This window comes from Talpa occidentalis, unplaced genomic scaffold (genome assembly GCF_014898055.3).
Source record: "Talpa occidentalis isolate TD23 unplaced genomic scaffold, MPIMG_talOcc4v2.1 talOcc4.3, whole genome shotgun sequence".
NCBI lineage: Eukaryota > Metazoa > Chordata > Mammalia > Eulipotyphla > Talpidae > Talpa > Talpa occidentalis.
Genome location: NW_023603184.1, coordinates 39,047,269 through 39,060,031, shown reverse-complemented (window position 1 = coordinate 39,060,031; position 12,763 = coordinate 39,047,269). Strand labels below are relative to the sequence as shown.

At 43.2% G+C, this 12,763-nt stretch overlaps 1 protein-coding gene across 2 annotated transcripts in view; it reads left to right on the top strand.

The window, feature by feature from the left end:
- Positions 1-2,215: 2,215 nt before the first annotated feature.
- Positions 2,216-12,763, top strand: part of RAB6A (RAB6A, member RAS oncogene family) — a 77,174-nt gene continuing 66,626 nt past the window's right edge. For both annotated transcript variants that reach the window (XM_037522946.2, XM_037522944.2), the window contains exon 1: positions 2,216-2,461. In XM_037522946.2, the coding sequence (XP_037378843.1) occupies positions 2,392-2,461 (70 nt within the window). In that variant the 5' untranslated portion in view covers positions 2,216-2,391. The remainder of the gene's footprint in view (positions 2,462-12,763) is intronic.

The window sequence follows — 12,763 nt, the reverse complement described above, 5'->3', positions numbered from 1 at the left end:
GAATCCATGATATTTTAAGAATCTTTATTCCCCTTAGTTTATTCTATTATAGTTCGGCAATTTATCCCTAGGTTTGTGAAGACACTTCTTGATCCTACCATTTCTATAGCTAAGTAAGTAATAATCCCCAAATAATGAGAAGGTATATAAATCTTTGTGGAGGCTCTAATTTGGTGGTTCTTTTTTTTTTAAAGATTTATTTATCCATGCATACAAGACCTGGGGTACAGGCCAGCGGTATGGGGGGGTGAGAGGATTCACCAGAGACAGAGTGGGGAACAGAACAGGCAGATTGACTAAAGCACACGGCTGAGGGGAGCAGCAGGCGAGTCTGGAGAGGTCTACTGCGCCATTTGGGTTGCTCCCTGGCTGGCCGGGAATTGAACTCATGCTGCAGTGGCTGCAGGTTGCTTCATAGGTTGTGTCTTGACCCTTGTGCCACCAGGGAGGGCCCTAATTTGGTGGTTCTTAACCTTTTATCTTTTATTAATAGACTTTATTTTTTAAGTTATACATTTACAGAAAAATTGAGCAGACAGTACAGAAAGTCCCCATATTCTTCTCTTCCCTCGTTTCCTCTATTATTACCTGTCATTAGTATGATACATTTATTAGAATTGATGAACCAGTATTGACATTGTAGTTAACTACAGGCCTTATTTTATCCCGATTTCCTTGCCTAATGTCCCTTTTCTATTCCAGGATCACATTCAGCTTAAAATTGATCTTTAGTTGTCATGTTCCTTAACATGTCATGTTACCTGTTCACATTACATTTAATTGTCATTTCTCCTTAGGCTCCTCTTGGCTATGACTTGTTTTGGTATCATGAAATGGGTTGAAAATCGATGAAAGCTAGGGTTCCTCTCCACAGAAAAATGCAAATGCTTCTGACGTCTAATTTTGGAAGGATGATCCATAACAGCTTCAGAAGCCCCGATTTAGGGGCAAGGGGGTGATCTTTAAACTATCCCCTTCCCACATTTGGACACAATGTCAGGCTCTACCTCTAATAGGTTGTGTGATCTCTTTGCAAAACTGTTTTCCTATGTGGGTTTAAGTTTTATCATCTGGGAAATGAGGGGTTTGATTTACATGATGTCAATTCTTTTCGAGCACAGAAGGTAGGTGTCACCTAGAGTTGTGAACAAACACTGAAGGAACAAAGGCTGGTGAAGAAGACAAGCCAAGTCAGGCTTGGGAAGTGGGCAGGCTTATCAATAAGGAGGTTGCAGAAGTTCCACGGGGCGGGGCAGAAAACCCGGGTTCCACTTTACAGCTTTATGGATTTAAGTCATTTCCTTTCTCTGAGCTTCTGTTTCCTCATCTGCAAAAATGTGGAGCCTCTGCTTCTGGTAGTTATGAAACTCCTGGGAACAAGAGCATAAAAGGTACCTGGTGAGACGTCTCGTGAGGAATTACAAGAGGGAGCAGGGACGGTGCATGGGTGAGGACGGGTCTGAGGAATGCGAGGCACGTTTGAGAACTCCAGAGAGAGGCAGCCAGTACACACCTCAGGGTTCTCGGACCACACCCGCACATTGTTGGGGTCCTTCCCCCGCGCTCCGAGCCCCGCCTCCTCCCCACCTTCCCTCCGGCGTGGACGTGCCACACCTCGCATGGCCGCCGCCAGGCCCCGCTTTCCACCGCGCGGAGGCCGCGCGCGCTCTCGCGCCGCCACCTCACTCCCGTCCCCGCCCGCCCCGGCCTCTCCCGATTGGCTCGTCACGTAAGCGACGACGCGCTGCTCATCCCACCCCTTGCTGCCTCGGAGCTCAGCCCGCCTCCTCCTAGCTTCTCCCAGCGCCAGCCGAAATCCAACCTCTCCTCGTCCCCGCCGCGCGGGCGGGGCCGGAGCGCCGCCTACACCAGGGCGGCGCAGGCTGTGACGCGCACGCGCGCGCACGCACGCACGCACGCACGCACGCCGGAGGCCGGCAGGGCGGCAGGCTCGCGCCCGGGCTCGCCCCGCGCCGCGCCAGAGGCTCGCGCACTCGGCAGGTTGGGCTGCGGCGGCGGCGGCTGCGGGAGCGGGAGCCGAGGCGCTGCGCGTGAGAGGAAGCCGACGCGTCCAGCTCGGGCCCCGCCGCTCTCGTCCCCTCAGCCGGTGTCAGCGCCGGGCGCTGCGCGGGGAGCGGCGCCAGCCTCCGAGCCCCGAGCACACCCGGGCTGTGCTCCGACGCCACCCGCCTCGCCGCTCCGCCGCGGGCCTCGTCGGCGCCGGCCGCCCGGCTGAGGAGAGCCCGCCCTGCCGCTCGCTCCGCGCCGGGCCCTGCGGGGGCCGAGAGCGCGGCGCCCGCCCTTCCTCTCGCTTTCCTCGCCCGCCCGTTGGAGCAGCGTCGGGCCGGGAGGGCTCTGGGCTGAGGCGGCGGCAGCTCCTCCGGCTCCATCATGTCCGCGGGCGGAGACTTCGGGAACCCGCTGAGGAAATTCAAGCTGGTGTTCCTGGGGGAGCAGAGCGGTGAGTGCGCGGCGCCCCCGCCCCCGGCCGCGGCGGCCCCGCGCCCCCCCGGCGCGGCCCCCCGGTCCGCGGGGGCTCCCCGCCCGCCTCGCGTCCGCGCCCCGCTCCGGCCCGGCCCCGCCAACCGCCCCTCGCCGCCGGCTCCTCCCCGGCGGGACCCGCGGGTGGATTTTGACCCCTCGGTCCCCAGCCCGGCCGCGTCCTCTTCCGCAGCCCGGGCCTCCGGGGCGCACCCCGCCCAGCCCCGCTCCCGTCCAGTCCTTTCTCCCCGGCCTCGGCGCCCACCCGCCCCCCGCGCTCCCGGCCCCGCCCTGGCTCCGCGCCCCGGCCCGGGTCGTCGGCCCGCGGGGCCACCCCGGGAACGCCACTTTGGGGCCAGGCCCCTTTCAACCTTGGGCGAGGAGGGTGGGATTGGGGCGTTGTTCCCCCCAGAGGCTGGACCCTCCTTGGAAGTGCGGGTCTTGCGGGAGGTGGGAACTGCCTGTCGTAGAAGGTGCCTGGATGGATTTCTGGGTTGGAGAGGAAATATCTGTGGATCGGAGGCGACTTGAGACGGAGTGTTGGGGGGTGAGTGGGGTGGTGGCGGCAGTGCTGATTTTTGCCCCTTGGGTTGGCCTTGTGGCTTGTTGGAAAACCTCTCATTCCTCTCTTGACTTTCATCTCTCAGTTCTTTGGCAGTGGAAATGCTTCCCCGATCTCTGCCAGATGCTATGTCATGATGGTTTTACTTGGAATTTTTCACATCTCACCTCTCCTTTTTCTCGTTTCAACACGAAACAGTGTCTTAATCTCCTCATGGGGGTGCAAACAGGAATTACTGGGGACGTGTTAATTATTCTGTTTCTTCTTGAGTATTTTCCAATTATAGGTTTAGGATTCCTGTGAGAGAAGGTTTGAGAATAACGAAAATCTTTGTAGGATTTCTTTTGGGGTTAGAGAGTAATGGAGTAGAGTAAGAATAAATTCATCATCTAGTTATCTAAATTAGATTTAAATATGCAGTGTCATTTCAGCTAAATGACTCTTTTATGCTTAATAGTCCATACTGGCTGTTGAGTGAAATTGTGTCATTCACCTGGTCAGGCTTCTGTCCACGTACTTTGTATTAGATGTAAGATCCTGATTTTTTTGTGATGACTGTCTTTTAGTGTCAATTGGAATTGGTTAATTCCAATTTTTATGCCATATTATGTAAATTCGACACTCAATTTCCAGATTATCTCTCCTTTTTGTTTTTCTCACACTTTTCTTGGCCATCTTTAACATTCAGACATTGAGAGACCTGTTTCCCCCAAGTTATTAAGCACTGAATACTTACAACGTGTCTTAGTTTATAGAAAATAGTTTTGATCGTGAGGACGAAAATGTAAATTCATAGCTCTTATTGCTGCCTTGAACTGTTTATATTTGTATGGCATTAAAGTAGATTAATACAAGTTGCAAAATTGCTTGCATTTGGACTTGGGAAATAAATTTTTTTTTTTAGACAGAATCTTAATCTCTTCCTACTTACCAAGAAAAATAAACTCTCTTTGCTTACGAATTTTCCTGAAGTCTAAACTTATTTCTTTAGGTGAGTAACTTGGTAAAACCTATGGGGTTGATCCTGGTCCATTTTACGGACATTTTAGAATAGGGCTATACATATAATAGAACCTATTTCTCGTTATTGATAACTAGAATCTAAAGTGCTTATTGTGCACTCTAGGGATATTATTGCCTGTCTTATGTTGTGATGCAGAGCTATTTAGTTTGAATGAAAAATACATTAATCTTTGTCTCAGGGAGATTTTAGTATGAATATAGATCGTGATTTAAGTATCTGCAGGTTTCCTTTGAATTTCTTGAGTATGTTTTAATTCACATTACAGGGTTTTATGGTTTTTTCTTTTTCTTTAAGTGTTTACTAACTAGGAATTGCTAAAGCCATTTTTCAAATTTAATTTTTTAGAACAGTTTCAGATTTAGAGAAAAAATGATAGTGCCTTGGGTTCCCATAGAGCCCCACCCTGTATTCCCTATTATTAAATTTTACATTAACATGATACATTTGTTACAATTAATTAGCCAATGTTATTATTAGCCATAGTTTATTCAGATTTCCTTAGTTTTTTGTCTTTTCCAGATTCAGCATTCAAATAGATTACCTACCACATTGTATTTAGTTGCCTTATCTCCATAGACTTGTATTTTTTAGGATTGTGTTTACATGCTTTTTAATATTGCAACTGTGAGGTTAATTGTCTTTTGAGGCTACTATATTGCTAAGTAATGCCATCCCCTAGCTTTGACAATGAAAGATTGATCTCTGTTTTCATGGGCAGTGTCTGTAGTTTTCATATGCATTAGTAAAGATGTATAGAATCCATGTCATCTTGATGTAATTCTTCATGAATTATTTATTTGTAGGTTTTAATTCCACAATTCAGTTTTCAAAGACCAATCTGTTGCAAAAAGCCTTGTTTGTCCCCTTAATAGCATTTAGCATTGTAGCAATACCACATTTATAATTATCTTATTTTCTCTATGATTGTTTACCTATTTACCACAGCAGAATGCAAGTCCCATGAAAATTAAAAACCTATACAGTGTCATGAACTAAGGCTACCAAAGTTAAAAAGAATTGCAGATTGGTGCCTAGCATAGAGCCATGGTAGGCATTCAGAAGTATTGGTTAGTGAATAATGATTGACACTAATAGTTATCAAAGCTAATAGCCTTTGCTATGGTGAAGTCTACACTTTCCCTTATGTAATTAATAGTTGTATGCAGTGATATTCCAGCTGTACAAAGTGCCAGCAGCACACCCAGTAACTGAGGGCCCTAACCATTTCATTAAATAAATAAAACTGACCTGGATTTTGCACTTTTTTTTAGTTGAGCAAAATTAGTTTCACTTCGTTAAGCACATAAAAAGTATGTCAAATGTTATTAAAGATGTGTCCATGGAATGGATTTGAAGTTAGGCAGATTGTTTTATGTAGCTTATAAAAAATTTAGAGTTCTATGCTCTATAAAAAATATGAGTTGTTTCAGTACATGAAGCCTCAGATTGAGTTAATGACATCAGTCTTGGTAATCCTATAAATTCTTCTGATTATATTGCAGTAGTTACTTGGTTTAATAAAGGAATGTTGAAATACACAATTTGAATCTGAAGTATCAGAGGTACCTCTTGCATTGCTGTAGTCTTGAAAGGCAGAGGCACTGTTCGGAATGCCATTGAGAATGCCATTGATAGTTTACAGTAGATTTCACTGTAAATGTTACCGGTTATAAATTAAAAAATATAAGCCTAGGAAAATCACATACCTGCCCTAGTACTTCTCATCTTTCCCATTTCCCCATTACCTTTTTTACGTCAGCCTTTAGAATTACAATATGGTAGGCAGGGAAAATGTGCCTTACTGTCAGGGACCAGGAGTACCGGACAGTTTAGGCTAACTGGATCAATGATCTTGAATTTTTCTTCTTAGGATCTCATTATGCGCTTACAAATTGTGGAGGCCGCTAAAGAGTTCTGTTTATATCAGTGCTTACTGTAGTAAAAATTGAGAAATTTTAGAAAATATTTAATTCATTTAAAATAATTAGCTAAATCTGTTACATACAAATCATTTTTTTTAAAGATTTATTTTTATTTATGCATATGAGAACTGGGGTGTAGGCCAGAGGTGGGGGAAGGAGAGGGAAGTGAGAGGATTCACTAGAGACAGAGTGGGGAATGGAATAGGTGGATCTACTGAAATACACTGCTGAGGGGAGCCGCAGGCCAGACAGGAGAGGTCTGCTGAACTGGGGATTGAACTCTTGCCACAGTGCCTGGCAGTAGCTCAATAGTTCTGAGACTTTTACCCCTGTGCCACCAGGGAGGCCCCCAAAAATCATTTTTTGTGAAGAACTATTTTCCAAACAAAAATTTAGTGAGAGTGGCATTGTTTTACATATATGCAAATCTCTTCAATGTCTAACTTATTAGAAGACATCTGGATTCTCATACCTACTTGTAGTCAGTCTGTTCTAATAGCACATGCCATGTAAACTCTGGGAAACACCAGTGTACACTTATGAGAGAATGAGAGGGGGAGGAAAGCCAAATAATATTTTACTATTTTAAAAATGATTTTGATTCCCACCCAAGTAGTGAACCCCCTTGAAGTATCTTGGGGATCTTTTTGCTGCAAAGCACTTTGTACTTTGCAACTACATGTTGCAAATTAAAACAATAAAGGGGAATGTTTTCTGAATATATCATGTCCTGAAGCCTTTAAACAACAGAGAGCTAGTGATAAATAGCACAGATCCCAGGTTTCATATTTTAACAGTGGCCACTAGCCTTGGGCAAATTATTTTACCCCTCTCTCAATTTCCTTTTCTAAAAAATAAAGATTATAGTTTGTCAGAAAGTTATTATGAAAATAGTTAATGAATATAAAGATAATGCATTTAGAAGGGTACCTGACACATGGGAAGCCCTCAGTAAATATTATTTGAATTTAACAAATGTTTACTGAAAACTGCTCCTTGTCTAGTGGTTTGGTAGAACCTACTCTTAGGAACTTAACATTTCATGGGGGAGAAATATGTAATACCCAATACAATATATTGTGATGAGCGGAGAGAGACGTCGCCGGGGAGCGTCAAGGAAGGTCTGCTATAAATATGACTAATAGTTTAAGCATCTTGTAGTTGAAATTTTTGAAGAAGAGCATTCTAGAGTTGAAGGAGACTTTGAATACAGTCATCTGATGCACTTCTTTCAGGGCTTCAAACTGGACCAGCTCCCTGGCTGGGATCGATCTTGTGCTACAGACAGCTTCCTTGTGCTGCGACTTAACCCTTTGCCCATCAGGGAGGCCCCACATTATTGTTAATAGTTCATGCATCACATGTTCCATAAATTAAAATCACATAAAAAGATACAGTCTGAGAAAACTCCCAACTCCTCTGTTCAGCGACCCTGTGTCCCACCCTCCTTTTTGGGGTTTCTTCATGTAGGCACAAGCAGATATGAATGGAATTTCTTCTTCCTTCCATGTGATGTATCAGCTTTTATTCTGTACCCTGAACACTTAATAACTTTATGTGTTCATGTACTACTTATTCTACTTTTTATTTTCTCATTCTACTTTTTGTTTTTAAATAGCATTTTTTTAGATTTATAGAAAAATTGCAAATGTAAGACAGTTTCTCTGTAATTGCCATCTCACACATAAGTAATAGGCCGGTGTTGATACAATACTAACCGAAGTTCATATTTTATTTAGGTTTCTTTAGTTTTATGTAATACCTTTCTTCTCTTCCAGGATCCCATTCAGAATACCATGTTTGATTTAGTTTTTAGGTCTCCTGAGGTTCTTCTGACTGCGACAGATTTAATTCTACATCATTTCCTTAAAGTCTCAGTTTCCAAGCACCTGTTTACAGTGTTCAGCAAGGACTTAACTGCATTCTTGCATATTTTTTTGTTTTCCTTTGTGTCACTATATGACTTGCTTTTTTTCTTCCTTTAATATATGCATGTAATTAATTTATTCCCAAACTCTGCCAGTAGTATAAGTTATCTCCCAATGTATAAGAATGCATCAGATTTCCCCTTAGTTCTTGATAGTGATCCATCTCTCCCAGAACCACCTGACTTGTTCTGGTTTATTCTCATTACCCTCCATGATTGATGTGTAGCTGTCAACCTGAAATCTTTACCATCGTTTTGAGATTTTCCTTCTTTCTTGTATAGGAGGGATCCCTTGTCTCCCAGATTACATATTTTTTCCTTTGTTAGTTTACTTACTCATGTTGAACATATCCTTTGATAGGTATCATCCTTTTTTTTTTTTTTTAATTTTCTAGAGGCATGTCTAATTTATTTATTTATTATTTGTTTGTTTGTTTGGTTTATACATGCACTGGGTACAGTCAGAAGCGCGGGAGGGTGAGAGAATTCACCAGAGCCAGAGCGGGGAGCAGAGCAGGCAGAAGGACCGAAGGACACTGCTGAGGGGAGCAGCGGGAGGCAGGAGAGGTCTGCACGCCATGTGGGACCCTCCTCCGGTGGCCGGGGAGCAGCCGGGGATCGAACCGGCTGCAGAGGCTGCAGGTAGCTTCACAACCCAGCGCTCAACCGCTGCGCCACTGGGGAGGCCCTGATAGGTATCATCTTCATAAAGAAACAAGGGAGGAAATTTTTTGATTATCTTATGTATCTGAACATATTGTTTGTACTCCCCTTACACTGATAAATTGGATGTTGTTTAGAATTTTATGTTGCCTTTTAGATTCTTAGTGTTCCCACTTTGACTATTGGTCTTAATGTATGTGATAAGTAATAAGTGTAATAGTCCTTTCAAATTAGAAACTTATGTTCTTAAGTTTTAGGAAATTTTCTTTTTCTTTTTTTTTTTAAAGATTTATTTATTTATTTATTTATACACGTACTGGATACAGTCAGAAGCACGGGAGGGTGAGAGAATTCACCAGAGCCAGAATGGGGAACAGAACAGGCAGACTGATGAAATACACTGCTGAGGGGAGCAGCAGGCGCTGCAGGAGAGGTCTGTCATGCCATGTGGGACCCTTACCGGTGCCGCAGAGCCCAGCGCTCAAACGCTGCGCCACCAGGGGAAGCCCCAGTAAATTTTCTTGACCTGACTTATGTAATATCCTTTCTTCCATTTTCAGTTCTCTGAAATTCTTTTTTCTTTTTTAAGATTTATTTATTATACAAGAACCATGGTACAGGCCAGATGGGCAGGAGGGTGAGAGGATTCACCAGAGACAGAGTGGGGAACAGAACAGGCAGACTGACGAAATACACTGCTGAGGGGAGCAGTGGGCGCGACAGGAGAGATCTGGTGACAGGAGAGGTCTGGCGCGCCATGTGGGACCCTCACTGGCTGGCTGGCCTGGATCGAACCAACGCTGCAGAGACTAGGGACAGCTTCACAGTGCTGTGCTCAACTGCCTGCGCCACCAGGGGAGGCCCAGTTCTCTGGAATTCTTATTAGACCTCTTGGATTGATCCTCTAATTACATTTTGCCTCTCTTTCATCTGAAAGATTTTCTCAACTTTTTTTTTTCCATTTTATTAACCTCTCCTCTCCTCTACCTCACCTCTCCTCCCCTTTCCCCCTTCTCTCCCCCTCCTCTCCCCTTCCTCTCCTCTCTTCTCTCCATTTATATATTTATACATAGAAGAGCTGGGGTGTAGGCCAGCAGTGTGACAGGGGGTGGCGGTGGGGGGGGGGCGGTTTGGTGGTGAGAGGATTCACCAGAGACAGATTGGGAAGCAGAACAGGCAGACTGATTGAAATACACTGCTGAGGGGAACAGTGGGCCAGACTGGAGAGGTCTACTGTGCCATGTGGCTAAGTTAGCTCCCTGGCTGGGATCAAAGTCATGCTTGATAGCTCTGAGACTTTAACCCCTGCATCACCAGAGAGGCCCTTAAGTTTTATTTCTTTTTAAATTTTATTTTGATTTCAAAGAGCTCTTCTTTGTTGTCTGAATTTTGCTTTTCTGTGTCATCTTTTTTTTTTTTTTTTGGTAAAGATTTATTTATTTATGCATACGAGAGCTGGGGTACAGGCCAGAGATGTGGGGGGTGAACAGAACAGACAGACTGAAATACACTGCTGAGGAGAGCAGCAGGCGAGACAGGAGAGGTCTGCTGTGCCATGTGGCTTTCTCCCTGGCCAGCCGGGTATCAAATTTGTGCTGCAGAGGCTGCGGATTGCTTCATAGTGCTGTGCTTAACCTCTTGCGCCACCAGGGAGGCCCCTGTGTCATCTTTTTGATTCTGGTATCTTTTCTAGTTATTTTGAGGCTATTAATGAAATATATGGCTTTCTTCCTCCCAATACCTGTTTTTGGTTTTTACTAAATCATTTTCATCTCTTTTTATTTTAGTTTCTCTATTTGTTGTGGACTTTAGTAAACCAGTAATTCTTGCCTATCTGCTTCTGTCTAAGAGTTGGGTACTAAAAATTTTATTTTAAACTCTTGTGTGGGTGTGCAGAGTTTTTCTGTAGGACCATCTGACTGAGTTCTTTTGGTGGTTGTTTCTGATGTTAGGTCTTCTATTGATAAATTCTTTGCTAATCACATTTCCTAAAGAAAAATTTATACAGTGTCCTGCTGGAGAGAATAAGCTTGATTGCCAGCTTTCTTGGAGCTGAATGGAGAGAGGGTTTGAAGGTAACATATAGTAAGTGGATTTAATCTCCTGTTCTCATGTATTACTCTTTGTACTCTGGTCCGCATTTGTGCCTTGTATCCTCCCGTTCGAAAGTCCTATTTTCCTTTCAGGATCGCATGACCCTCTAATCTTCTAATGAGGTAAGGGGGTGGGAACTGACTTTGTGGAATAGAGGCATGTGAGAAATTTGTCAGTCTACCTTTTAAACAGATTTTCGTGCGTCCTTTTTATTTTACCACCACCTTCATCCTTGTTTCTAGATGTACTGGTGTTGGCAATTTCTGAGTCATTTGCGTATTTTCTGGCACAAATCATACTTCTCATCTTTCCCCATTGTCAATTTAAAATTGATCTTTATGGAATCTGTTAGGTCTATTACCACCTTTCCATTTGCTTACTTGCATGATTTAGATTTTTCTGAGGACCTAACTTACATTTAGACATTTAGAATTGCTTAGGGTTTTCAGTTTGTTTTTTATCTTTTTTAAAAGTATATTTTATAAATTAAAGCCGTTTTCACCTTGTTATAGCAGCATTATTCATAGTACCCAAGAGATAAAGTAACCCAAGTGCCCATGGATAAACAAAATGTGGTATATTATGCTAAGTTAAATAAGCCAGTCACAAGAGGATGTAAGGTGTATGATTTTTTTAAATCAATTGATAAGCATCACTGTGATCCTGTCCTGCTAATGTGAGATTGATAAAACCTTTCCCAAACACCCCACATACTTCTCTTTGAGATGAAGTCTAGACTCCTCTGCCCTTTCGTAGTCTTATTCTTACCTTATTCTTAGCACTCATCTTTATTGGTTATTGTAAGGAAAATTAAAAAAAAACAAAACACCAAATCACTAAGGTGTTACATATAGAATCATAGAATACTATATACAATCATAGAATCGGAGAGGTCATTTATTCATTTAATAGGTGCCCACTGCATATCAGCATTGAGCTGGGTCCTGGGGGATATAGTTATTAACTGATCAGATATTATCTCTGTTCTCTTTTTGCTTACAGTCTAGCAAGGGGCAGTAAGGTAGATTTAAATCTTTTATATTGCTCTATATATTTCAGTCTCTGTTTTTGGACCCCTTCCCTCCTGTCCATTTACTACATTGATGATAATCAGAGTGAACTTGATAAAAATCTAAATCAGAGCAACTTCCCTTACCTTCAAAACAAAAACATTGTGAATGTATTTATTTATTTTTTTTAAAGATTTATTTATTTATTCATTCAAGAGCTGGTGTGCAGGTCAGAGATGCAGGGGGTGAGAGGATTCACCAGAGACAGAGTGGGGAGCAGAACAGGCGGATCTACTGAAATACACTGCTGAGGGGAGCAATGGGCAAGATAGGAGAGGTCTCCTGTGCCGTGTGGGCCAGCTCCCTGGCCGGGAATTGAACTTGTGCTGCAGTGGTTGCGGATAGCTTCATAGTGCTGCGTCTAAACCCCTTGCACCATCAGGGAGACCCTGTAAATGTATTTAATGCCACTGAATTGTACATTTGAAAGTGGTTTATCACAATAAAATTAAGAAAACTTATTTAAACTGAAAAAAGCAAACTGTCCCATAGGTTTCTTTTTTCTTTTCTAGTATTCTTAGAATAAATTCTAAAATCTTCCCAAATGAGGAGTCTAGGCTCTCACTGCATAATATGGCTTCTCTCCATCTGTTTACTCTTACCTTGAACATGTCTCCCATCATTTCTCTGTTTTAGGCATATGGCTTTTTTCAGTTGTAACTTATTTCCATCTTGTTAATTACTCCCTCTTCTCCTGTGCTTGGTTAACTCTAGCTTATCCTTTAAATTGTAGCTTCTTGTCACTTCTTCAAAAAAGCCTACTGACCACCTTAGAGTAGTTTAGGTTCCCATTCTTTATAGTCAGCCATCGTGAGCCTTTAATATAGTTGTAATTATTGTCTACTCTTATTTTCTACTTGGTCTGTAAGTCCCACACAGCTTGTATTCATGAATTTCTTGTTCATTGCTCTGTTCTAAGCACATTGAAGTATTTGGCATGTAACAGGATTTTTGAATAGGTAAACTGATTTAAGATAATTATCCTACTTTGTTTCAGAAAGCCCTTGAGGTTTATATTAG